Raw genomic sequence first — 20,400 nt, forward strand, 5'->3', positions numbered from 1 at the left:
TAGAAAAGAAGGAAGAGCTCCCAAAGAGCGTTGAAGATAAATGCTGAATACTTTATTCGCGAGATACAAGCTTAATGAGAAGACACGAGGTATAAACGAGACTTTGGATCACTTTGTGACGGAGTTAAAATTGCTGTAGCGAGAAATTTTTAAGTGCCGCATCTTAGCTAACATTAAATAAAGCCGTGGACATCGCGAGATCGCATGAGATAGCACAGGAACAGCTCAGAAGCTTTGATGCATGTACTCCGAGCGGCTCACATGAACTGACTATGAATGCAGTACGCAGAGAAAGCAAGACCTCTAAAGAGCGCGGAGACTTTTGATCACGTGAACGTGTCTGCAAAAAGTGCCGTTTCCTGCACTTCAAAAGTCGGGCAGCCGACGCGCGCGTTCGTAGCTGTGCCAGCCTTTGAGACGCTGACTGCGCTTCTGCCTTAAGTGAAAGTAAACACTTTTATTTTTTTTCCTCCTTCCCATGAGCTATAGCCCAGACAACTGTAAACACGGGATCTCATTTCTAGACCGCGGCAAACTATTAAGGCGCTTCACACTTTCTTTTACACGTATACAATTATGAGGTCGTCAGGTCGGATTATGAAGACACGCACAGGAGTGGAGGACCGACAGTGCCACCCCGACCAGTTAATGGCAGAGCCGTCTCTCCAGTCTACACGAGACCCACCGCGACGCTCATATCGTCAGCAAAGACCTCTCTCTACACTATATAAAAGAAAAAGGCAAGTTTCCTTTCTTTACACCTTTTTTCCTTTTATCCCAAACCAAAGCATTTCTCTCTTAACACTGCAGAGGACACAAAAATGATTTTCTTTTAATTGCTGGTAATGACTGTAAGGCACATTACCACAGGCAAAAATTTGGACGTTCACATAGAAAATGTAATTTCTATACCACAGCCGTCGTAGCGCTTTCAAAAGGGATCAACTACCAAGAGATGATCCATATACATTTTAGCTGCTGTTAGTACTACTTACCTATGTTATGTTATACCGGCTTTAAAATGTAGCTTACCCGAAACCACTCCAGTGGTGCTCAATGTATCTTTACTTCTTAAAAAGTTAATGTTTTACTGTTTAATAACTTATAGACTACATTTTATTTTTTTCCCTTGCACTCAGTGACCAAAGCTATACACACACATATAGACACATACACACAGGTATATATATGTGTATGTATGTATGTATGTATGTATGTATGTATGTATGTATGTATGAATGTGTGTGTGTGTGTGTATGTGTATGTGTATGTATATATATATATATATATATATATATATATATATATATATATATACATATATATATATATACATATATACATATATATATATATATATATATATACATATATATATATATACATACACACACACAAATTATATATATGTATGTTTGTGTATATATAATGTAGATAGGTAGGTGTGTGTGTGTGTATATATATGTATGTATGTATATATATATATGTATGTATATATATATATGTATATATGTATAATACATATATATATATTATATTTTAAAAATAATGTAACACGATTGTTAATGTAATTGTTTTGTCATTGATATGAGTGTTGTTGTCATATCTATCTATCTATATATATATATATATATATATATATATATATATATATATATATATATATATATATATATATATATATATATATATATATATATATATATATATATATATATATATATATACACACATATACAGTAATCCCTCCTCGATCACGGGGGTTGTGTTTCCAGAACCCCCCGCGATAGGTGAAAATCCGCGAAGTAGAAACCATATGTTTGTATGGTTATTTTTATATATTTTAAGCCCTTATAAACTCTCCCACATTGTTAACATTATTAGAGCCCTCTAGACATGAAATAACACCCTTTAGTCAAAAGTTTAAACTGTGCTCCATGACAAGACAGAGATAACAGTTCTTTTTCACAACTAAAAGAATGCAAACATATCTTCTCTTCAAACGAGTGCCGTCTGGAGCAGAGAATGTCAGAGAGATAGAGAGAGCGTGACAGAAAAACAAACAATCAAAAAATCAATACGTGCTGTTGGGCTTTTAAATATGAGCACCGCGATAAAGCAGCCGCAAAGAAGGGAGCAATGTGAAGGTAGTCTTTCAGCATTTTTTAGAGTAGCCTCCGTATCTTCTAATCAAATAGCCTCTGTGCAAACAGCCCCTCTGCTCACACCCCCTCCGTCAGGAGCAGAGAACGTCAGAGAGAGAGAGAGCGCGCGAGATTAATGCAAACAATCAAAAAATCAATACGTGCTTTTGGGCCACCGAGATAAAGCGGCATTTCTTAGAGGAGCATCCATATCCTCTAGGCAAACAGCCTCTGTGCAAACAGCCCCTCTGCTCACACCCTCCGTCAGGCAGAGAATGTCAGAGAAAGACCGAGAAAAGCAAACAATTCGCTCGGGAAGCACATCGTATATCATTGAGGAGTTTTAGTTAATATGTAATACATGCTCTGATTGGGTAGCTTCTAAGCCATCCGCCAATAGCGTCCCTTGTATGAAATCAACTGGGCAAACAAACTGAGGAAGCATGTACTTTATATTAAAAGACCCATTGTCCACAGAAATCCGCGAACCAGCGAAAAATCCGTGATATATATTTAGATATGCTTACATTTAAAATCTGCGATGGAGTGAAGCCGAAAGTCGAAGTTCGATATAGCGAGGGATCACTGTATACATATATACACTCACCTAAAGGATTACTAGGAACACCTGTTCAATTTCTCATTAATGCAATTATCTAATCAACCAATCACATGGCAGTTGCTTCTAATGCATTTAGGGGTGTGGTCCTGGTCAAGACAATCTCCTGAACTCCAAACTGAATGTCAGAATGGGAAAGAAAGGTGATTTAAGCAATTTTGAGCGTGGCATGGTTGTTGGTGCCAGACGGGCCGGTTTGAGTATTTCACAATCTGCTCAGTTACTAGGATTTTCACGCACAACCATTTCTAGGGTTTACAAAGAATGGTGTGAACAGGGAAAAACATCCAGTATGCGGCAGTCCTGTGGGTGAAAATACCTTGTTGATGCTAGAGGTCAGAGGAGAATGGGCCGACTGATTCAAGCTGATAGAAGAGCAACTTTGACTGAAATAACCACTCGTTACAACCGAGGTGGCATTTGTGAAGCCACAACACGCACAACCATGAGGTGGATGGGCTACAACAGCAGAAGACCCCACCGGGTACCACTCATCCCCACTACAAATAGGAAAAAGAGGCTACAATTTGCACGAGCTCACCAAAATTGGACAGTTGAAGACTGGAAAAATGTTGCCTGGTCTGATGAGTCTCGATTTCTGTTGAGACATTCAAATGGTAGAGTCAGAATTTGCCGTAAACAGAATGAGAACATGGATCCATCATGCCTTGTTACCACTGTGCAGGCTGGTGGTGGTGGTGTAATGGTGTGGGGGATGTTTTCTTGGCACACTTTAGGCCCCTTAGTGCCAATTGGGCATCGTTTAAATGCCACGGGCTACCTGAGCATTGTTTCTGACCATGTCCCTCCCTTCATGACCACCATGTACCCATCCTCTGATGGCTACTTCCAGTAGGATAATGCACCATGTCACAAAGCTCTAATCATTTCAAAAAGGTTTCTCGAACATGATCATGAGTTCTCTGTACTAAAATGGCCCCCACAGTCACCAGATCTTAACCCAATAGAGCATCTTTGGGATGTGGTGGAACGGGAGCTTTGTGCCCTGGATTTGCATCCCACAAATCTCCATCAACTGCAAGATGCTATCCTATCAATATGGGCCAACATTTCTAAAGAATGCTTTCAGCACCTTGTTGAATCAATGCCATGTAGAATTAAGGCAGTTCTGAAGGCGAAAGGGGGTCAAACACCGTATTAGTATGGTGTTTCTAATAATCCTTTAGGTGAGTATATATATATATATATATATATATATATATATATATATATATATATATATATATATATATATATATATATACTCAGCAAAAAAAGAAACGTCCTCTGACTTTCAACTGTTTTTATTTTCAGTAAACTTAATGTGTAAATATTTGTATGAACACTAAAAGAGTCAGCACCATAAGACATACACTAAAAATGTTTCACAATGTGTCCCTGAATGAAGGGAGGCTCAAAATCAAAAGTACCAGTCAGTATCTGGTGTGGCCACCAGCTGCTAGAAGTACTGCAGTGCATCTCCTCCTCATGGACTGGACCAGATTTGTCAGTTCTTGCTGTGAGATGTTACCCCACTCTTCCACCAAGGCACCTGCAAGTTCCTGGACATTTCTGGGGGGAATGGCCCTAGCCCTCACCCTGCGATCCAACCGGTCCCAGACGTGCTCAATTCCTTCGACGATAAACACAAATCCGTCCATCACCCCTGGTGAGACAAAACCGTGACTCATCAGTGAAGAGCACTTTTGCCACCCTGTCTGGTCCAGCGAAGGTGGGTTTGTGCCCATAGGCGGCGTTGTTGCTGGTGATGTCTGGTAAAGACCTGCCTTACAACAGGCCTACAAGCCCTCAGTCTAGCCTCTCTCAGCCTATTGCGGACAGTCTGAGCACTGATGGAGGGATTGTGTGTTCCTGGTGTGACTCGGGCAGTTGTTGTGGCCATCCTGTACCTGTCACGCAGGTGTGATATTCGGATCTAACGATCCTGTGCAGGTGTTGTTACACGTGGTCTTCCACTGCGAGGATGATCAGCTGTCTTTCCTGTCTCCCTGTAGCACTGTCTTAGGCGTCTCACAGTGCGGACATGGCAATTTATTGCCCTAGCCACATCAGCAGTCCTCATGCCTCCCTGCAGCATGCCTAATGCACGTTCACGCAGATGAGCAGGGACCCTGAGCATCTTTCTTTGGGTGTTTTTCACAGTCGGTAGACAAGTCTCTTTAGTGTCCTGCGTTTTTAGAACTGTGACCTTAAATGCCTACTTTCTGTAAGCTGTTAAGGTCTTAACGACCATTCCACAAGTGCATGTTATTTAATTGAAAACATTGTTTAAACCCTTTACAATGAAGATCTGTAAAGTTATTTGGATTTTTAAAACATTATTGTTGAAATACACAGTCCTGAAAAAGGGATGTTTCTTTTTTTGCTGAGTATATATATATATATATATATATATATATATATATATATATATATATATATATATATATATATATATACTAGCAAATACCAAGGCCCAGCGGAGAAGTAGTGTGTTAAAGAAGCAATGAAAAGAAAAGGAAACATTTTGAAAATAACGTAACCTGATTGTCAATGTAATTGTTTTGTCACTGTTGTGAGTGATGAGTGTTGTTGTCATATATATATATCTACATATATACACACACATATATACACACATATACATACACACATATACATACATACACACACACACACATATATAACCATATATATACATATACATACATATCTACATATATACACACACAGCTATTTCAGTATCAGTGCAATACGCTGTTTGTTAAAACGGTTGACTCCGCTCCTTACATGCAATAACAAATCAAATCATTCAGTTGTCTTTGCTCATATGTCATTTTAGAGCTGGACGCCTGGCATCTTTTTGGCCACAAGTTCGTTTCTGTTTGGTGTGAGGTTCTGTGTTGTGGAGATTCTCAGGATGGATTGCAGGTGCTCATCAGTGAGGCGACTCCTGTGTGCTGTTTTGTTAGTCTTTATCACTGAGAAGAGCTTCTCACACAGATATGTGCTACCAAACATGCACAAGGTTCGAGCCGCATGTAGACGGACTTTTTTTGTTCTTCAAAGTCACCAAAGCGCGTGCAAACTCAGTGCGCAATAACTCTAGCTTGCAATAACTTGCAGCATCATAAGGTAGACTTGATTAACGGTAAGTGTTAGGCAAGGCAGCTGAAGCGCTGCATTATGGGATCTGTAGTTTATTGTGTTACCAGCGCTTCATATACCCGGGCTTTAATAACAATAATACAGTATATAAAATGATCTCGGGCCGGATATAATTACACGCCGGGCGGATGTGGCCCGCGGCCCTTGAGTTTGACACATATGGACTAAATAGAACTTGAAAAGATATATTTTTCAAATGTGATCGCGCAATTCAGATAGAGTTGACGCAAGACTACAGCCTGCATGCCTCAATGAGTCATCCTCCCTCGCTCTTACTTTTTACCGCTCATCTAATGAATACACTGAGTATGGCTTTACCAAAACAATCATTGATGGCTAATAAAGTATCCATTATTCGAGTATGTAGAGCGGGATATATATATATACATATATATATATATATACCGCGTATCGCAGCGAGAAGTAGTGTGTTAAAAAGGTAGAAAAGAAAAGGGAACATTTTAAAAATAACGTAACATGACTGTCAATATACAGTATTTGTTTTGTGAGTGTTACTGAGTGTTGCTGTCATCAAGGATTTGATTATCATTATTTCTTTCAATCAGGTTCGTATTTGTAGGATGTGTTGTGTTCAAGTTACATTCCGTGTTTGTCAATCGCTGTAAAGATGACAGGTTTCATTCATCGATTCGCTTCTTACTGCATCAATAAACAGCTCGTCTTCTTCTTTATCTGAGACCTGACACACTGCATGCACGGGTTTTTTACACTGTCTTCCTTTAGCGGACATTGACTTTTTCCACCGTGTGCTTTGTTTCCACAGTAGCTGGATTTATGAATATGCTTATCAGACGCTTCATATTTTTGCTGCCTTTTCAATTGTGTAATTCGGTTTTGTTCAGCGCTTTGGAACTGTTGCTTTTATCTGTGCACGCGCCAGTTCACGTGAGCCACTCGTGTACTTGCATCGAAGGTTCCCAGCTGTGCTGGTGCCATCTCGTGCTATGTCCATAGCTTTATTTAATGTTACCTTAGTCCTGGCACTTAAAACTTTCTCTCGCAGTTTCGCTGAGTTTGTGTCAAACACCACCCTGACCATCTCATCTTCCTCTCCATAAGCACAGTCCTTCACCCGTGAATATTTACCCGTGGCAGTTTGCTATTGGATTGCCGCTGACGGACGGCCTTATATGGGCAGGCACTAAATTACAAACGCCAGCGGCAGCCTGTCTATGAACATAATTTAAAGTGTAGGTTTACATCGTGCTTTGTTTCCGAAGTAGCAGAACTCATGAATATGGTTGTATATGTCACTCGCTCGCTTCTTATTGTTTCGCTGCCTTCTCAATTATATAATGCATGTTTTCTTGAGCGCTTTTTGAGGTCTTCCTGATTTTCTATGTACTGCGTGATTACGGGAGGCGTGATGATGTCACACGAAACTCCTCCCACGGCGTTGAAGCTCATCTCCATTACAGTAAATGGAGAAAAACTGCTTCCAGTTATGACCATTACGCGTAGAATTTCGATATAAAACCTGCCCAACTTTTGTAAGGAAGCTGTAAGGAATGAACCTGCCAAATTTCAGCCTTCCACCCACACGGGAAGTTGGAGAATTAGTGATGAGTGAGTGAGTGAGTGAGTGAGTGAGGGCTTTGCCTTTTATTAGTATAGATATATATATATATCCTTTGGGTGCGAGCAGCTGTTGCTGGGGGTGCCAGAATCCATCGAGGAAGAAAAATAAAAAAAAAAGGGATGACTCTTGCTCTTACGTGCACTTACTGTAGTACTGCGTGGGTATTATGAAGTATCGTATCTGTTCAAGTTCTATTTAAATTTTAAATATAAGTAATTTTTATTTTGTCGACAGAAATATGTTTATTAGGAATGAAAGGGAAATTTAGTCAGCATTGCATAAGTTTTTCTTCACCTTAGAAATTTAAAGAGTAAATTCAACTTACATTCCTACCAAAGATATTTCTGTCGACTAAATAGATCGTACTTATATCCAAATTCAAGCTACTGAGCTGTTGCCTGCCTGACTGGATATGTCACCCCCGCTGCGCTCTTACTTTTTTACCATTCATGTAAAGTCACGAAAAAATTTGAACATGGAAGGAGGATCACACTGAGTATGGCTTGACCAAAATAATTATTGATGGCGAAGAAAGTACCCATTATTCATAAAGCTTCAATTGGTGATCTTTTTTCTCTGCGTTAACCTTATATTTTTTCATACTTCTTCTCAAACCAAGGGGATGCGAGGGTAAAATGAATCAGGAAGCGCGGATTTATATATATTGAATATACTGAAATAGTTTTACTGTCAAATAATGCAAACAATACGTGGCACGTGTTTCACCCAAATTCTGGGCTCATCAGGCGTACACACTCCCTGCACCCGCTCGGGAATCGAACCTTGGACGTCAGCGCTAGAGGCGAAGCCTCTCATGTTGCACCACGGCGTGTGTTTCGTTTATTTGACAGTATGTAGATCGATATATATATATATATATATATATATATATATATATATATATATATATATATATATATATATATATACACACACACACACACACACACACACACATACATACATACTCCTGTAGCCACAATAAATGCCTTTATTTTATAGACAATCCAGGGATGAACAACTTCCTTTCTACTGCAGCCACAGCCGCGACACACATAAAAAACATCAATAATAACTCATAAATGTGCAATATCATTTAGGAAAATCGCAACATTTTACTCACCAAAAATTCAGATTATTTGTAAACAAAATCCATCGTCCTCTCTTTCCTCAAAAACAGTTCAATTACTCTGTTCTACGGATTATCAGAGCGCTTCAGTTCCATAATCTTTCTATCCCCATCAAAGCTAATGGTGAAAGGCGATCCCGCCCTATGGTATTCCTGGCATAAGTTTGAATTCGCTTTAGAGCTGAAAATGTCCGCTCGACAGAAGCAGTGTACACCGGAATGCTCACCACCAAATATACCAATGTGAACAGCCGCCCCATGCTCTCATTCAGATTTTTCTGATGAAGGAAGTCAAGGAGATAAGTGGGAGATTTTCCTGCAAAATCATCCATAGCATACATTACAGTCAGTTCCTTTTTTAGCCGAGACAGATCCAAAAGCACTCCGTGCCTGTTGTGTTAAAGTGTAGAAGGCTATATGCGTGAAATTTTTCTTGTATTCCCGAAAGTTTTGGGGCTCGAGGAGCGTGACAAACATCAGGTTTTCATGGTCTTGAAATCTGGTCTGTGTCTGGCAAATAATATTGTCCAGAATCCTGCCATGGAGTTGTCCGTATTGCACGCGACGATCTTTCACTCGGAGCGTTTATGGTGCGTTCAGTGGCGTCGTAGACTTCCTCATATCGGCTTCTATCCAATCAATGGGTCTGAATACGGTGACGTTGCCATACGCTTGCTAAAGGGCCCTACTGACACCAACTCAAAATCTGATTGGTTGAAGTCCGTCCTTTCTCCTTGCTTTGCGGTTCTCTACTGTTTTATTGTTCGTTTATTACGATTGTTATAGTTATTGTGTAGCTATTTTACTTAGTTTACTGTTCAGATACCCATTTCCTTTATTTAATCCGCGGGCTCTCCACTATTTTTTTGTTCCTTTATTACGATTGTAGTTATTTATTGATTCCCTTCTTTGGCTGACTGCCTGCCCATATAAGGCGCTCCACTGTTTTTTTGTGATGCAGCCTTTACACAGCTTCTCCGCTGTTTTATTCTCCTTGCTTCGCGGTTCTGTACTGTTTTATTGTTCGTTTATTACGATTGTTATAGTTATTGTGTAGCTATTTTACTTAGTTTACTGTTCAGATACCCATTTCCTTTATTTAATTCGCGGGTTCTCCGCTATTTTTTTGTTCCTTTATTACGATTATAGTTATTTATTGATTCCCTTCTTAGGCTGACTGCCTGCCCATATAAGGCGCTCCGCTGTTTTTTTGTGAAGCAGTGTTTACACAGCTTCTCCACTGTTTTATAAACAAACACCATATAAGGCCGTCGTTTTTCCTTGCTTCGCCAACTAAGCAGCCTTTTTATTTAATCCACAGGTTCTCCGCTGTTTTATTGTTGGGAGCTCTTCCTTCTTTTCTACGTACTGCGGTCACAGTCAGTTCACGTGATTACGTGGGAGGCGTGAGGATGTCACATGCAGCTCCGCCCCCCCACGGCCATCGGGCTAACGTCCATTACAGTATATGGAGAAAAATAGGTTCCAGTTATGACCATTACGCGTAGAATTTCGAAATGAATCCTGCCCAACTTTTGTAAGTTAGCTATAAGGAATGAGCCTGCCAAATTTCAGCCTTCTACATACACGGGAAGTTGGAGAATTAGTGATGAGTCAGTCAGTCAGTCAGTGAGTGAGGGCTTTGCCTTTTATTAGTATAGATGACAGCAACACTCATAATAGTGACAAAACAATTACATTGACAATCATGTTATGTTATTTTCAAAATATTTCCTTTTCTTTGTCTTCTTTAACACACTACCTCTCCGCTGCGAAGCACGGGTATTTTGCTAGTGTTATGTATATTCCAGCATCATATCCGAGCTGGAGCAATTTTCATGAAATTTTCATGTACATATGTTTCTCATTGGTCGGCTTAAAATACTGTAGGGTGAAATCAACCCTAACCCACCCCCTTCTGGGTAGGGTGGGGGGTGATCTTGCAATCATGTGTGCATGTTATCATCCAGTTGACACTTGGAATGACCACCAGAGGGAGAACTAGAAGTGACTGCCAGCATTCTTTGTTTGCACACCTCCGCACCCCTGTTGCTTTTGAAATTAAATAAAGCTGGATGATAACATACATACAAAGACTGCAAGACAAACACATTAGTGAGTCTTCATTGTTTGTTAATTTATTTTTATTTTTAAAGTTGTGTTTTTTTTAATTATATTTTTCTCAAACAATTAAAAAAAAACACTTTATTTTCCTCCTGGGCAATGCTGGGTATTTCAGCTAGTATTAGAATAAAACTCAGTCTTTTTTCTTTAAGCATCCTATCAAAAGCCATACATATATTGAATGTATTGTTCTGGAAAAATCTAGGTTTTGTGGGTATAATCTGTGTATTTTAAGTGTACCTGAGTCTTAAGTAATTTATACTTTACATATAAAGATTGTTTACTGTATATCACCCAGAATGGAAATACCAGTTTCATTCTTGGTATCAGGCCTGGAAATGGAGTTTAATAGGTAGTGCCTGGTGGGCAGGTAACCTACATAGCCCAGTCGAGATCAGTTTTAAAAAAAAAAAACCACATGGAGCTGCCATATGTACCTCTCCACCCCTCGATGCAAAGGATGAGGGTCATGCACAGTGCCAGTCAGATGATGGCCACGATTGGACAGATCCATAGTCGATATGTCTATCTGGGATACATTTAAATGCCGTATGAGGAAGCGCTTCTACTGTATCTCTGAAGATGTCAGAGACATAAAGTCTGAATGTTCATAACCTCAGTGCTGAAGTTAGCTGCTAGGTTCTGTGGCCAGAAGGTTGACAGTGTCTGTCATTGAGGAAATCGTGTTAGTGGGCACTGGCAGTAAAGAAGCTGACAGGGTGAAGAGGCAAGCTTTCCATGCAAAATTAGCAGGAGGGTCTTTAAATTTTAAAGAAATGCACTGGCACACCAAAAAGACAGCAACTACATTGATGATTTAAACAAAAGCTTTTTGTGCATATGAAGTTTGGTGGTTCCATTCAGAATGACTTTTGCGTGCCCTTGACAAGGTTTTGGCTAAGTGCAGAAGGGTAGGCGAGTTACTGTCCATGTTGGGTAAATGCTTATCTTAGATGGTGATGCTTTTAAGGAGTTAGATGAGTACTTTAAGGAACAACTATAGCCAGTGAATACACACTCGGTGGAGGAGACAATATCCGAAGTATTGGGTTTAAATTGAGTTTATCTATATGGCGTAGGTCACTGTAGTAAACAGCTCTATAGTACAAGGCCTCAGGGATGGTTGCAATCTAAGCATAACACATTATTTATTCAACTTAAAAGAGCAAAATATAATACATCTCATTTTTTTGGTTAATCACTCCACACTGACAAAGCTATATTTGCAACCTTTATCAGGTTGTGTGTTCGATTATTGTTTGTTGTTTGAAACATAGCTGTGACAAAGCCTTTGCTGTACTAGAAACTATACTATAAAACAGCTTGTTCCTTCCAATATGATCAGCATCCACAAATGTTCATTTTAAGTTTTCTTTTAAAAGTTAAAAGCCTATTCTTATTCGCTTGACCTTATGTCATGTTGACCTATGAAAGCTGGAATATGACTAATGGCAGAGTAGATCAGCAAGGTAAGAATGTTACTAAACCATGGATGAAATGTGGTCAGTTTTATTTAGGTATCAAAACTCTGGTAGCAACATTCTAGATTTATTATAAGCAAGACTTTTAGGACAATGTGGGTATTGCCCACTCTGCTAGTCTTTAGGGGTACAACAGGCCTGCTAAGACCACAGATCTGAAAGCTTTTTTTGGTCTGTGTCAAATTTAATTTTCCTTTTACATTATGCACAGGGTAAGCAGCCACTTTCATCAGGATGTCATGTAAAACACTTGAATAAATGTTTTTATGCTACACCTCACTGTTTCATGCAGTATGCGCTTATGCAGCAGGCAGTGAGATATGCTCCTGTCTAATACAAAGCTAGTCAGTACCTAGACTAGTATAAAATTGCATGTTGATGGAGGAACCTGAAGGAAATTCACCTATTTTAAAAATGCTCTTAACACTAGAATTACCAGAGCCTACGAGAAAACTCGGAAATCCGGCCCACCTTAAATCCGTTCTCACCTCTCCGTCAGTGTCTTTTGTCCTGTAAATGTGCCGATTAAGACAAGCAGCCAGCTATTCTACCGTCACAGAAGGTTCGCTAAGTTTTACCAGCTCATGCCTTGTTTGATTATCTGGGAGTGAGTGAACTGCTGGAGTATTAGAATGGAAATAATAGATCGTTATTTGGAACACATGCATTTCATGTGTGTTCCGTTTCTGCAGTAATCTGTGTAAACACATTTTTAAAACAGAAACTTTTTCATATTTTAGTAATAAATGTTACAAAATGTAGGCATAAACTATAGAATGTGTGAAGCCTGAAGTCCAAAGATCAAATACACACTTTCACAAAAGGCTCAAGGATGATAGAACAGCTTCCTTGGCATAGTGATAAGATTTGCCAGCTTGTAATCAAGAGTCCCCAGTTCGATCCTGACAGTCTCCTGTATTTGCTGTTTTCAGTAGTGTTAATATTATACAGTACACACATACATTTGGTTTGCATCTGTAACAGACCATGTACATTTATAGTACTTTACTCGTAAAAGTTACCTTTTTTTTTTTCACTTTTATTGTCTTAGTCACGATCACCATACATATATCGACCTAGGGATCTGACACTGTTAAGTTTTATTTGAAACTGGGAATAACTGTGGATGTGAGTGGTGTTTTGAGGCAATGGAACTGGACATTCTCTGATCTGGAGGGATAAAAGCTGACACAAACGCCGCTGAATCTGCCTTCTTCGTATTTCACTATCACTTTATTTTTTTTTTATTCAGTTTTATTGAGTGTTCCTGCTGCACTGAATAAGCTAACGCCTTCTGGTGCACGATGTCGACGCAGCATGGAGAAAAAAAGAAAGAGATAAATATATGGGAAATTGGGTATAAAATTAATCAGAAAACATCATCGCACAGTACATGCAACATTATTTGAAAACGAACAGCGTCAGATCTGGTTTGAATATATGCTGGCGCTGTTACAGAAGGCGTGAGCTTATTCAGTACAGCAGGATCAACGCACAGTACATGCAATATTAATTGAAAACGAACAGTGTCAGATCGGGCGTATATTCAAACCTGATCTGACGCTGTTCGATTTCAAATAATATTGCATTAGTGCGATGATGTTTTCACATATATTGTCTCTTTTTTTCATCTTGTAGTTTGTAATCAGTGACCGTGTGTTTTTTTTCCCTGATCTTGCCAATACCCACATGTTGCTGTATGCTGTTTCTTTTGTACTCCAGGACATGCAGAGGACAGAATAGTACAGAGCAATAAGTTCAGCGCTATATGCAATCATCAAATTCAAATGTTAAAAGTTCACACACACGCAGGGATTGTCTTTCCTACATTTACAACGTATGTACCTGTTACAATGTACCCACTTCTCTCTATGCTGTGGTTTTTATTACACACCTGAAAGAAAGAGACAATATATGTGAAAACATCATCGCACTAATGCAATATTATTTGAAATCGAACAGCGTCAGATCGGGTTTGAATATGTATGCTGGTGCTATTACTTAGTCAGATCAGGAGCTTATTCAGAGCGCGCAAGAACATGCAAGTGGCCAGTTGCTGTGTGCTACATAAATGCTGGTGGTGATCAACGCACATGTACTGTGCAAGGCATGCATGGAGCCACTGTGAAAAGAAGAGTGTTAATGGTTCAACTTGCAGAGGAACTTCGTTGTCACATCTTACTAGAAAAGGTGATGAAAAAAGAAAAGGAGGATTCAACTTCGGCAAGTTTCTGTTCCAGACAGCCGCTTTCCCCAGGAAAGTAAACTGAGTCAGGACGATCCTTGCATGTGTGTGTGTGTGAACAGTTAACATTTGAATCTGATGATTGCATATAGCGCTGAACTTACTACTATTTACTATTCTTTCCTCTGCATGTCCTGGAGTACAAAAGAAACAGCATACATCAACATGTGGGGACTGGCAAGTTCAGGGGAAAAAAAAACACATGGTCACTGATTACAAACCGCAAGATGTTATGCAAATGAATATGAATAATATGAATAATGTTGCATCCGTTCCATTGTCTCAAAACACCACTCACATCTCCAGTTATTTGCAGTTTCAAATAAAAACTAACAGTGTCAGATCCCTAGCGGTAGTATGTATTGTGATTGTGATTTAGAGAGAATAAAAGTGAAAAAAACGATAACTTTAACAAGTCCTATAAATGTGCACCGTGTGTTACAGATGCAAACCAAGTGTATGTGTGTACTGTATAATATTAACAATAAGAGCAGCTCACTACTGAAAACGCCAAATATAGAACTGAGTTGGGATCAAACCGGGGATATTGATTACAAGTTTGCAAATCTTACCGCTACGCCACAGGAGCTGTTTCCTTCTCCTTGAACCTTTTGTGAAAATGTTTACTTGATCTTTGCACTTCAGTCTTCACACATTATATAGTTTAGGCCTACATTTTGTCATTTATTACTAAAATATGAAAAACGTTTTTTGTTTTAAAAATGTCTTTACACAGATTACTGTAGAAACGGAACACACATGAAATGCGTGTGTTCCAAATAACAATCTATTATTTCCACTCTAAAACTCCACTTCACTCCCAGATAATCAATCAAGGCATGAGCTGGAAGAAGTTCATGCACGTTCTAAGTCAGTAGGGGGATGGAATAGCCGGCTGCTTGCAACTTGTCTTTATAAGCACATTTAGAGGACAAAGGACTCTGGCGGAGAGGTGTGAATGGATTTAAGGTGGGCCGGATCTGCGAGTTTTTTTGTAGGGTCTGGTAATTCTAGTGTTAACATGTAAACTTTGCACCATTTATAACAACAAAGGGTACCCAGATGATAAGAAAGTTAATCATCTACTTTTTGCTGACTGTGACAGGTGTTAATTTCATTATAGCATAGGATACCAATTAAATTGGCTGCCTCAGGTTTGAGAGATTATTCATTATGATCCATGATCACAGAAAGAAAGTAAGCTAACATTCACACCAAATGCAAAAGTGTTAAGTGAGCTAAAAATCAAGGCAAAAGGGATTTGGATTTTATCTAAGATGGAGATGCGCCATTTGATCGACCACTGATCTAAGTCAGCTGATTTTCACTAAAAAAGACTTGATCAGTAATCAGTAATTTGCCCGCTCACAAAAAATGATAATTTAATTGCAATGTGTGTCTCCCTTTTTTCTTTTTTCCCTGCATTGAACTTCCTGTAGTGTAAACAAAGCAAGTCAAGGATTGTTTTACAAGAGAACGAGGAAGGATTGGAATATTAGCTTTTATGTTAAAGAAATTAGAATGATAAACTGAGAAAAAGAAATCTGAGAAGTTGTCCTGTGCAATTGGACAAATGACAAGAAAAGCTGCGTTAATGAATTCAGACCTTTTATTTTGTCCTTTAAATTAAAACGGACATCATCTGGACAGCAAGCTTGTTTTAAATGCCGCAGCTTACATTTTCAATTGGAAAAAGAAAAGATAAAGATGTATTTGAAATTGCTGCTCACTTAACAATAGTCTTGTTAGCTTAACAACAAAATGTGTCTTACTTATAAACCTGTTAAGCGTGTTAGTTTTATGTTTTCTTGAAAAACAACTTATGAATATTTGATACATTTGAGGCTTTTTTTTAAGATTTGCACTGTGTTTATTTGTTGCTGTTTTAATAAGAAACAAGTACTGCATTTTTAAAATGGTAAACCATATTTATAACACCTCAAAAATTTGAGTGTCTACCTGATACACTTGGCAGAATTAGCACTCTAGCCAACATAAAAAAACCTCACACAATTACACACCATCTGAACTTGTGTGGTGCTGAGGTGTTACCTGTTGCATGGCTGCACTCGGGTCCTAATCTGGATCCTGAGTTGGTTTGTCATGTGGTAGGTGCAGCAAATGTGCTGTAACAGAGCTTGCTTCTAACCTCCTCTCCTCTCTGATACACTGAAGAACAAAAAACACATGTATAAATATAGTAAATGCATAATTAAACAGTAAAAAAAATCCTGTAGTGCAGTTACTGATTAAAAATGATTAAAACTTATAAGTGCAGGTATATTTACATTTAAACAGTGTTTTAATTGTCAGTACCAATCAATTGTGCAAGTGTGTGTGTATGTATTTTTTTAGTTGTTAGGGAAATGGTGAAAACTACTTTTTTTAATAAGCCTTATTTTGGATAGGTACATTACAGAAAAAAATAAACAATATGACAGCTTGTTGTTATGAGATGCATTTTATTTTCTTTTATGCTATTATTTACATATTTTATTAGTGTGTATTTTAACAATAATACTACAGAATTTCATTTTGTTAATAAAAATGAACAGTTAACACCTGTGGTCTATAATTTAATTATAAATAATACACTTTAACAGTAGGACATAAGGCATCTATGTATCTTAGTGTAAAAAATTTTCAGAGGAACAGAGGAAAAAATCTAAATTGACTGATCAAGTAACATGAAATCGGTGATCGGTATTAGCCCTACAAACCCGATCACAGCATTTCTAATTTACAAGATATTACAAGATAATATGACACAGTCTCTTGGGAAAGGTTTTATTACATTTATGGCATCTGACTCATTATTTAGGACCTTGGAATTACAGTAGCAATTAGGGTGATGAGATTATCATCTTATCAGTTTAGATTGCTCTGCTATATAGTTTTTTGCACCAATTTATTTATTCTGCATTTTGAATATTTTTGGGAGCTTTGGACAGTGATTGATGAACTTTATTTGTGTAAACTGTATCAAGCAAGTTTGTTTGCAAGTGATATTGTTATATTTATTAAAATAATAAATAAAATATATGGTAGACTACTTAAAAGCAAGGGTTAGCTTTTATTATGGTGTAATTCATTTATTTTTGTAATAGAAGATTCTGGGTAGTAGTATGCTTGTTTTGTACAAGATAAAGAGGTTGTGTAGTTAGATCACCTTTTTTGGTTACCTCATATTGTTTGATAATGTGTATTGTACTGTACATTCATGTACTTGGCTGGTCAGTTTCAACCTGAGGTCCATTATGCATTGGTTGAGAGAATGTGTGTTAAAAGAGCTGCACTTTTAATATATGTTTCTGATACAGCTGTGAGTAAAATGTTTATGAGCCCTTTGCTTGCATAGTTCATAAAATGTGATTTGATCTTTACCTGAGTCATAATGATAGATAAACCACAGTGTCATTTATATAAAATTTTTTAAAAAATCTTTTTTCTATATTAACCTCTCTGTACTGAACATATTTCTTAAACATTCAAGGTCAAGGGTTTAATTATTGTATTGCCATACATTTATGTACAATTTCTTAGATGTTCTTTTAAGTTTAATTAAACAACTGTTTATCATTTTAGGTAATATTTATTCAGAATTCCATTGCCTTACAACACAAGCAAGACATAACAAGGAATCAATAATTTAATCGTTTACATATACTATATATACTTATGTATAAGTTGGGTCTTTAACCTGAAAAATCGATCATAAAATCAGACCCCGACTTATGCGCCTGTTCAAAAATACAACACTTAATTTTTTTTTTTCTTTCATTTTCTTGCCGCCTCTAATCTTGCATCAGTTTCTCAGGTGCATAGAATTTTGTTGCAGCTGCACAGTTACCAATTTCTTTCGGCTCTTCAACGACTTTTAATTTAAAGCCAGCTTCATATTTTCTTCTGATTGAACACTCCATCGTAGATAAGGGATGCTCTTACGATAAAGGTGTATGAGGGTGTGAGGTACAAAAAACACAAATCAGTGCAAACGTTGCTTCAGAATAGTTTGGGTATTACCTTGAGGTCACGTAGGCACAATAGATAAAAAAGGCAGTGTGCTCAGTGGTTACTCTCTCAGGTGGGCGTTTCCATATCATAATCTCTTGGACCAATAGCATGAGTGTTCCGCATTCAACTTATATGACCAACATTATAAAATACCAGAAATTATACTGTAAATTCAACTCCCGACTTATCTGCGGGAGAATTTATCCATGAGTTTATACGGTATATATTTTTTAAATGTTAAAATTTTAGGGTACAGGCTGTTTAAATGACAACATTTTTTTAGGCAATCAGTCAGAATTTTAGTTTATAGTCTCAACACTTTACCACTTCACTACACTTTCTGTTAGGGTTTATGTGTTATAGGAGATCAATCAGACCAGTTTCTTTTACTCTACTTTTACTCTCTTTAAAATATGTTATAAATGTGTGGAAGACAATATAATTCTACCCTTTATTTAAAATAAAATATTTTTGTTCCCTATAAGATGTATTTAATTTTTTTCTGATTTATGTGTTAACAAATAGACAAATTTAATGTTTTATTTTTTCTGGGACTAAGATGGGCTCAAGTCTTTTTTTTAAATATTTTTTCTTACAGAAAAGAATGCAATTGAGTATTTAAATATACTTTTGTTACACATTCATTTATAGAGTCAACAGTGGAAAAACTAGGTCTGCTGTCATTGTTGATGGAATAAAAAACTCTGATGATGAGGAAGATGATGACCAAGAGTTTATGGTAGAAGAAGCTGCACAACCACCTCCAGATATGCCAGAAATGGAATTGGTTAGTCACAATAAATATATTTATTTTAAGATATGAACTAATAAAATAAAAATATATTTCCTTTCTTATTGCACCAAATATATTTATTTAGTAATGGAGAGTTAAGCTGTAGACCACAGGTAGTTCATTGTTGTAAAATAAATAAAATCTCCTTAAAGGAATACTCCACCCAAAAATATTTTTATATGTTACTTACCCCATGAACTTTTGTAGTGCTAGCAAAGAAAAATGCTTAATCTCCTGTTTTCTTGCAGACTAGAGAGAAAAAAGTTTGAAATAATAGAAAAAAAAATGGTAACCCGTGTATAATGGCAAATGATAAAATCTCACAGTACTCATGCCGCATCATATACAAAAAAATGTGCAAAATGCATGCTTTTTTGCTAAAATATTGTTATATATATATATATATATATATATATATACTTCTGGAATAATCTGCACACATCATAAACAGGAAACGTAAGCCTTGTGGTAGACTTTTTGAATTGAAGACCTATCTCTCTTACTCATTCATTGGTCTAGAGTCCTATCTACAGGTATGATATGGTGGTGACTTGTCAAATCAATTCAATTTTTGATTTAACCCTGGTAATTTAAGATTCAATTCAAATTATTGATTATGCCTTTTTCAAAAAATGTATTTTCAAAAAAAATAATAAGTGTGCCTCCAAAAACTAATTCTCAATAGACTGCAATAAACCAGGACTTTTGAAACAGGGGCTGCTGAAGTTGACGTTCTTAAAAAATGAAGTCAGATTTTAAAGATTGTCTTCAAATGATCTTATGTAGTTTATAAATAAGTATAACTAAAAGTATGACTAAAAACATTCTAAGTGAAACTTTTGGGACTAAGAAAACAAAGTAGCTATAATTTCTTTTTACTAAATAGTTTACAGTTCTAAATTAGTTTACATTTTGATACAGGAATTGTTTGGCTGAATGAAAAGAGTTTAATCCAGGGTTCCCTAACATTTTTTAAGCCAAGGTTTTCCAAAGCATTGTCTGGTCATGGCCCCCCCATTGACCTGAGGTTGTTAGCATGCACTGATTAATATAAACTAAATGCTGTGAAGTAGACCACGATCT

General features: G+C 37.4%; 1 protein-coding gene across 2 annotated transcripts in view; it reads left to right on the forward strand.

The window, feature by feature from the left end:
* traf3ip1 (TNF receptor-associated factor 3 interacting protein 1) overlaps positions 1-20,400 on the forward strand; it is an 81,969-nt gene that overhangs the window by 45,177 nt on the left and 16,392 nt on the right. For both annotated transcript variants that reach the window (XM_039756431.1, XM_039756432.1), the window contains exon 12: positions 19,176-19,311. In XM_039756431.1, the coding sequence (XP_039612365.1) occupies positions 19,176-19,311 (136 nt within the window). The remainder of the gene's footprint in view (positions 1-19,175; positions 19,312-20,400) is intronic.

This window comes from Polypterus senegalus, chromosome 6 (assembly GCF_016835505.1).
Source record: "Polypterus senegalus isolate Bchr_013 chromosome 6, ASM1683550v1, whole genome shotgun sequence".
Lineage (NCBI taxonomy): Eukaryota > Metazoa > Chordata > Cladistia > Polypteriformes > Polypteridae > Polypterus > Polypterus senegalus.